Source organism: Triticum aestivum, chromosome 3B (genome assembly GCF_018294505.1).
Source record: "Triticum aestivum cultivar Chinese Spring chromosome 3B, IWGSC CS RefSeq v2.1, whole genome shotgun sequence".
Taxonomy (NCBI): domain Eukaryota; kingdom Viridiplantae; phylum Streptophyta; class Magnoliopsida; order Poales; family Poaceae; genus Triticum; species Triticum aestivum.
The window spans coordinates 746,218,483-746,226,521 of NC_057801.1; the positions used below are offsets into that span (position 1 = coordinate 746,218,483).

The 8,039-nt window shown below is 45.5% G+C and overlaps 1 protein-coding gene across 2 annotated transcripts; it reads left to right on the forward strand.

Moving 5' to 3' along the window:
• Positions 1-757: 757 nt before the first annotated feature.
• LOC123072155 (putative disease resistance protein RGA4) lies at positions 758-5,229 on the forward strand. 2 transcript variants are annotated; one of them, XM_044495717.1, is made up of 4 exons: positions 758-1,039; positions 1,434-4,519; positions 4,639-4,680; positions 4,781-5,229. In XM_044495717.1, the coding sequence occupies exon 2, from the start codon at positions 1,562-1,564 to the stop codon at positions 4,508-4,510; it is 2,949 nt and encodes a 982-aa protein (XP_044351652.1). In that variant the 5' UTR covers positions 758-1,039; positions 1,434-1,561; the 3' UTR covers positions 4,511-4,519; positions 4,639-4,680; positions 4,781-5,229. The 2 variants fall into 2 exon arrangements, with proteins under 2 accessions (XP_044351652.1, XP_044351651.1); XM_044495716.1 differs by having other exon boundaries at positions 759-1,039; positions 4,775-5,229.
• Positions 5,230-8,039: the final 2,810 nt, after the last annotated feature.

Sequence of the window (8,039 nt, forward strand, 5' to 3'; positions counted from 1 at the left end):
GTTGGAGGAAGACGGGGATGCGGAGCAGGAGGAGGACGATGGGGACGCGGATCTACAGGCGGAGCAGCAGGCGATCGTCGATTCCCTCCAGTCAAAATCGACGGTGGAGGCCAAGCATCGTCGTCCGTAGGAGAGGGAGGCGGAGCATGCCGCGGATGTCGATGAGATGCTCGAGACGGCGTGGCTTTGTTTAGGCTAACGTGGTGTATGTAGTACATAGGAAATGTTTTGCATAATTTGTATGGATCTAGATGATGAGACATGAGATACTCAGTTGCATAGCATCTATAAGATGTGATCGATCTGTGTCCGTGGACGCGCGTCGGTTTGTGGAGCCGGATTTAAGAACGATACCCTGCCGCACGGCAGCCGCGTCCTGAGTACAGACGGAAGCAGCTTCCCTGACGTATGTTACACGCCGTTGGGGGCACTAGCATGTGGGGCTGATTCACAGCGAGCCCACTTGTCAATGGCCGAACAGTACCCTGCCACACCACAGCCGCGTCCTGAGTACAGATGGTGGCTGGGCCGAACTGCTTGTCTCTTGTACCTTTTTATGGAATTTTCTATGAAAGGAACTGAGCTGTTGCCAGCGAATAGATCAGGACAATCATATTATGTTATGGCCGAAATTTTATTGGAGACCGAGAGACTTGCAAGTGCAGCAATGATTGCCCTTTTTCTCACTAATTTCATATGAATGGAATCAGACGGGAATATTATATTATAATAAAACTGATTAGGTGGTTTGACTTTGGATAGGCAGATGCCCCCCACCCACCATATCTTGTCTTCTCCCATCAACGAACGGATCAAACGAACTTGCAGGCAGACGCAGAGGCTTAGCTTTGTGACTTCGGATCCAGCAAGAGCGAGTAGGTTGATCTCACCTGAGCAAGAGATTTTCCTACTCCCGCTTCCCGGCGGGAGCAGGGCCGCAGCGAGAGGTCGGCCGGTTATTCTTTCCTCATTATCCCAGAAAGCGACCACCATCGCGATCTCCTCGGCTCCTTCTCGCATCTGGAGTGACGGTAGAAAGGTACGACCTTTTTTTCTATTTTTTGTATACAAAACAGAGTATCATGCCTCGGTTCTAAGATTTCTTCGGCGGTCATTTAGAGCTTCCATGTAGTTGCTTTTGATATGATTTTCCTGAGTAAATTCTATCTATAGTTATTCTGAGCTGTTAGAGATTGCCAAATTTTAAAGAAACATCCTCTTTTCCCGGCCTCGGCCTATTAGATGCATAGTTCTTTTTTGTCTTATATAAGGGAGCTTCCTGAGATGTATAAAAAAAATTCTCCCTCGAACACCAGGTTAAATGAATTGGAATTTTCTTGAACTGATTATATAAATGTGTTGTATTGTACTCCAGTATGTACATGCGATAAGGATCTGGATCTAAAACTGTTGGCGTTTGATGCTTTGTGCAGAGAAGGGCATGCCATCGTGTGAATTGTGCGTAGCAGGGCAAACTGGCAGTGGCCTATGCTTGTTTTGGGAAAACTTGCCAAGCAAATCGTCTTGCTGAGTGAGAATCCGCAGCCGCAGGTTAGGCACTATGGCGACCGTTTTGGAGGGTCTTGTTTCGAGCTCGTTGGGCAAGTTGGGACAGCTGGTGGAGGATGAGGTCGTGATGACATTATGTGTGGGAAGGGATATCAGGAAGCTCCAGCACAATCTGGAAACCTTCAGGGCAGTTCGTCAGGATGCGGAGGCTTTGGCCATGAGAGATGAAGGGACCAAATTATGGTGGAAGCGCGTCAGTGATGTTATGTTCAATGTTGATGATGTCGTAGATCTTTTTATGGCTCATTCATATACCCGACCAAGATCGCCGCCATGCTGCTCCATGTTTTCTTGTTTTCCAAAGCTTTTGCTTGACCACAGAGTAGCTACAAGGATCAAGGACATAAACACGGAGCTTGAGGAGATTAGAGGGACAACAGAGATGTATACCCCGGGGAGACCCGCATCTCCACCGCCCGAGATAACAATTGTGGATACAAGACAGACAGTTCGTATAGTTGAACCAGGGGTTGTTGGAACAGCTATCACACGTTATGCTGATTCCATGGTACAAGCTATTGTCAGTAGGTGCCAGAATAATGAGCCAAGTGTTTTTGGCATTGAAGGGATGGGAGGCATCGGCAAGACAACACTAGCTCAGAAGATATACTGGGAGCAGAGCATACGGAAGGAATTCCAGATTCATATATGGCTGTGCATTTCTGAGACCTACACCATAACTGATTTGCTGAAGCAGGCAATAAGAATGGCTGGAGGGAAGTGTGATCAGCTAGAGACCGACACTGAGCTTCTGCTTGGCCTAAAAGACACAATCCAAGGAAAGAGTGTTTTTCTTGTATTGGATAATGTGTTTCTGCCTGATGTCTGGATCAGTCGTCTTCGGTTAGCCTTTATGGGAGCCTTGAAAGTCGGCGTCCTTGTCACCACAAGAAGCCATGAAGTTTTGCTGGCAATGAACACAGCATATATTCAGCCGGTACACAGAATGAGTGAGGCTGATGGCCTGATGCTGCTTATGAAGAATTCATTCCAACATCCTGATGGTAAATTCCGGGAGCTGGGGCTTGCAATTGTGAGAAAGTGTGATGGCCTTCCTCTTGCCATCAAGGCCGTTGCAGGCGCTCTGTCTAGCAGAAAAACAGAGGAGGAGTGGAAGAAGATCCGAGATTGCCAATGGTCTATTGATGGACTCCCCGCTGGAGTAGCCGGGGCACTGTATGTAAGTTACAGAAACCTGCCCCATGAACTGAAGCAGTGCTTCCTCTGGTGTGCTCTGTTGCCTCCGAGCTTTGACATATGGCGTGACGCTGTTGCTTACTGGTGGGTTGCCGAGGGTTTTGTGAGGAAAGAAGATGGGTGCTCAATACATCAGACCGCTGAAAGGTACTACTATGAGCTAATTAGGAGGAACCTTTTGCAGCCAAAACCGGAGACCGTGGACCAGGCTGTGTCAACGATTCATGATGTACTGAGGTCGCTTGGACAACATCTGACAAAGGATCACTCCTTGTTCATGAATGTGAAGAAAGATTACTCCACGTTCATGAATGTGGAAAATAGCAGAGCCCTGCCAAATTTACGCCGCCTAGGGATCAGCAGCGCTGTAGAAGAACTACCAGCTCTAGAAGAGCACAGGTGCTTGAGGACACTCCTGCTTTTCGATAACAAGAACTTCAAGTCGATTCGCAGCGACACTTTCAGAAAGCTCCAGCATGTCCGTGTCTTGGTTCTCCGTGGAACAAGCATCCAGAACATACCAGAGTCATTGGGGGACTTGGTGCTGCTCAAGCTGCTAGACCTGAGCTATACGGAAATTAACAAACTTCCAAGGTCCATAGGTAAGCTCATAAGCCTTGAGTACCTCTGTTTGCTTGGTTGCCGTGAGTTGCATAGCCTGCCGGCTGGTCTGATGGGACTACCAAACATAAGTTTCCTTGAGCTAGACCAGGTTGCACTTCATCATGTTCCCAAAGGGATTGCAAATTTTCAGCATCTCTACAGCCTCAGAGGAGTTTTTGAGAGCGAGACTGGGTTCAGATTGGATGAACTGCGAGACCTCCACAATGTCCGGCGTCTGTGGGTTGATAAGCTTGAGAAAGCTACACCAAGGGGTGAGCTTGTGCTGAAGAACAGTCGTAATCTTAGAGAACTGGGACTCCAATGCACCAGTACTCGCTACGATGCTGATGAGCTCGAGAGGATCCAGCGAGTCTATGACACACTTGTTCCATCAACAAGCCTAGCATATCTTTTTCTTGTCGGATTCCCGGGCTCAGCGTTCCCAGAATGGTTGCTTACCGAACCAGAGCTTAATATGCCAAATTTATGCCTAATGCACCTCAATGAGTGCATACCATGCTCAGTGCTGCCACCAGCAGGTCAGATGCCAGAGCTGCTAGAGCTTAAGATTCAAGGCGCAGATGAAGTTGTCTCTATTGGCACAGAGCTCTTGGGGAAAGGTGTCGCCAGTGCTGCCGCCTTCTTCCCAAAGCTTGAACTTCTCCTAATCATTCGCATGCGCAATTTGGAGAAATGGTCCCTCAACACAAGAGATGTGTGCGATGGCAACCATCAACAGTTCTCTCTGATGCCTTGCCTTCAACGGCTGCTGCTTCTTGATTGTCCAAAACTGACGGCTCTTCCTCCGGACTTGTCCAAGATTGTCAACCTCAAGAGAATCCACATTGAAGGTGCTCATGAGCTGAAAGAAGTTGTCAACCTTCCTGCAGTTGTGTGGCTCAAGCTCAAGGACAACAGAAGTCTGATGAAGATCTCCAATCTCGGTAAGCTGCAGGACCTGTTAGTGCAGGATTGCCCAGCACTGGACCTGGCAGAGAGCCTTTGCTCGCTGGAACGCCTGTACATGATAGACTGCCCGCATGCCCAAGAGTTCAGGAATGGTCTTTCAGGAGAAGGCGTCCTAGTCCATATTGCAACACATGGCCACAATATCTTCCCGGGTGAAACTCTCTATAATTAGATTAGAGAGGTGAGAGAAATAGCTCTATTTCTACTGTCATTTCTTGTTCTTCATGTTTTTCTGTGGACATTTCACATCCACTTGAAATTCTTTTCCGTTGCTACCAACCTAAGTGACACTTTTTACAGGCTTACAGCAGCACAAGCGCCGGGCGTATTAAAGACATTATGGTAAGTTGATCACACTCAAAAGATTAGATTTGTTTTCCAGTGGACGCTCAAAATATCAGATTTGTCACACATGCATGCATACGGCCTTTTGCAGGAACAGCTGCTAAGGGATTCATCTTGGGATCCTTGGTCATATCTTGAAGCATTCAAGTACAATGGAGCTCTTTGATAGGAGTCGGACAACGGGAGATCTCTCTGTTTGTGGAATGCTCGGGGTGCAAGTCGTTGTTTTTTTCCCGTTGCTTGTTGCTTTTGGTGTGCTCGTGTGGAGGTTTCACTTGGTCGGCCTACAGAATGATAAATAATAAAGTCGACAGCAAAAATGGCATGAGAAACTTTATGCTGATGGTAGCCAATTGCCGTTGCTGCATCTCTATTTGTTGAGTTTAGTTGTAAATTTGTAATTGGTATGACTGTACTAAAGTGTACTCCCTCCGTAAAGAAATATAAGAACGCTTAGATCACTAAAGTTAGTGATCTAAACGCTCTTATATTTACATCCAAACAAGTTGTGCTCTGAAGGACAATTGAATGCCTTTGGTTTTTGTATTTGTTCAGTAATAATAACGCTGCACCTCTATGCAAAAGGGAGCCTGCCTTCCGGTTGGCCAAAAGAGGGTGGCCAAACTGTGGACCTTGCCCGCTATGCGATATGGAGCCCGAGTCCGTGGGGCACCTACTCTTCAAGTGTCATTTTGCTTTGAGGCTTTGGGCTTTGGTCAAAGATTGGCTCCACCTCATCGACGCCCCCCCACAGCAGATCAAAACTTTATTAATGAAAAGGATACAAAGTACAAAGATTACAAGAGGTAACCTTAAAACTAACCTCTAAAAGGAAAACAAAAAAATACAAATGTACCCTCTAAATAAAAGAAAATCAAGGAGGTAGGAATGAAATCCATCTCAAAAGATCATCCTTGAAAGCACACTTTATTCTGTGTTGCATGAGAGATATATCATGAATGAAAGCACTTGTCCATTTGTTAAAGCTTGGTCTTTCATGCCAAAAAACATAGCCATTCCTAACGATCCAAATGTTCCAGCAAGCAATGAAAACCACCTCAGAGAAAAAAGGTTTGGCAAAATCCCTCTTTGGCTTGTGTAACAATCTCCCCCATTGTATCACCATGAGACCAGTCAATCTAAAGATAATTCCAAACTCTGATACTGAAGTTACAGTGAAAGAAAAGATGGTCCCTAGTCTCTCTTGTCTACAAGTGGCAAGGAACACAATTAACACCATCATCAAGGTGCCAATGCCTCCTCTCAACCATGTCCTTTGTGTTTAATCTGTCCATGATAAGCATCCATGCAACCACCTTGATCTTCATGGTGCAAGCAGATTTATAGATCCAAAGAAGCAAATGATTAAAGGATAAGGAGGAGGGTATGAAGGTGTGAAAAATCTTTGGCCTGTATGCATTGCTAGACCCTTGCCAATACCAGATGTCCTTCTCACCTTCCCTTTTGTTACGAGTCACCATCAAACACTTCAGAGTCATAAAATCAGCAAAAGCTTGCTCAGGTAAGGGTAAGTGAAACCGCTCAGTAAATTCCTGCGAATCAAAAGCCCCCTTAACACTTATCCAGTGGTCTTTCACAAAGGAAAACAGCCTGGGATATCTTGACTGTAAGGTAGTGACATTGTCACCAATCTTCCAGCAATCGGACCAAAAAATAGTTGTATCCCCCTCATTGATTTGAACCCAAGATGAAGATCTGAAGTGATGCAAAATTTTGCAGATGTCCTCCCACCAGAAAGAGCCACAATCTTTAGTTGATTGAGGTACCCTGCCATAATAATATATGTCCCAAATTAAAGATACCCAAGGGAGATCTTTCCTATTTAGAAAATTATTGGCATGCTTGAGCAGTATAGCAATATTCTGAACGCCAAGGTTCATGATCCCAAGCCCTCCCTTATTCTTAGATCTAAAAATAAGGTCCAAGCAGCAAGTGATGGAGCAGGTTCATCTGTATGTTTCCTCCAGAGACATTGTCTCTGAATTCTTTCAAGTTGCTTGAGAATACCAGGAGGTATTGCCATACTGCCGAGAAGAAATATAGGCATTAATGATAAAAGCAGAGTTCAAGAACTACAGTCTTTCCCCTTGGTTAAGAAATGAGGAGCTAGCAGACATCCTCCTTTCCATACAATCCACCATAGGCATGAAATCAACCATCTTTGGCCTGGTTGTACCAATAGGCAGACCCAAGTAAGTGAAAGGCATCTTCCCAATTTGGCAACCAAAACATGTTGCAAGCTCTACAATAGAGGCATTATCCACACTGATTGGGATGATGAAGGATTTATGATAATTGACATCCAGCCCAGTGGACTGCGAAAAAACGTTGAGCATATCTTTAAGAGAAAGCATCTGGGCTCTGTCCGCAGGTAGATACTTCTTTGTGGGCGACCTATCCGGCCATCAAAGGATGGTGGGTGGAGATGGCCATCGCCAAAAGGATACATAAGAGGGCATTACCTACTCTCATCATGCTTGTTAGTAAAACACTTTGGGATAAGAGAAATGTGAGGGTGTTTTGGAACAACGCCCCCCTCCGATTATCCTTCTACTAGCCATCCAAAAAGAGGCAATGCTTTGGGTCATTCCAAGCGCAAAATATTTGGGTGAAATTCTGCCGGGAGAGTAGTATTTTTGCTTCCTCTCTAGTGTTTGGGTTCAGATAACTTTTTTTAGACTCCTCCTTATTTAATGAATAAGGCAAACCGTTTCCCTCCGTTTCAGAAATAAAATAACGCTGCACCTCTTGTTGATCTTCCAGTGTTTTTCTCATCTACTTTCACTGGGAAGAACCGTGACCTCAGAGCATCTACAGCCGGACTTGGCAAATCCGACCCCCTGTATGTCCGCGGACGCGCTCAGGCACGCCCGCAGGCGCATCTTGATAGGCCCTCATATTTGCCTTTGGCATCCACATATCTCAAATCCGGACTCTCATATCCAAGCAAATCCATGCACGTCGATCATAAAAGACAATGTCGCACGTAAATAACAAATGTTGGTATGGAGCATAGATAGTGTTTACAAAAAAAATATTTTAAGTACACAACTCAAGCATTAGCTCCTTGGTTGCCATTGTGGGTCCACATGTGATCCAAAAGATCATTGAGTAGCTTAGTGTGCACCTGATAATCTCGAAAATTTCGATGCATCCCCAGAAAATTCATAAGCTGAGCCGCATCTTGATCTTCCAGAATTTTAACTTGTTCTCGACAATCATATTGTGTAGAATAACAAGCTTGAAGCACACCAATATTCTTGTGGAGGATGTGGGTGCTTCAAAATCAGGGGTTTGGACTACACCATCACCCTCATCCTCAACAATCATATTGT

Excerpts from the sequence above, each read along its gene's own strand:
- LOC123072155 (XM_044495717.1), top strand. The coding sequence starts at position 1,562 with ATGGCGACCGTTTTGGAGGGTCTTGTTTCGAGCTCGTTGGGCAAGTTG.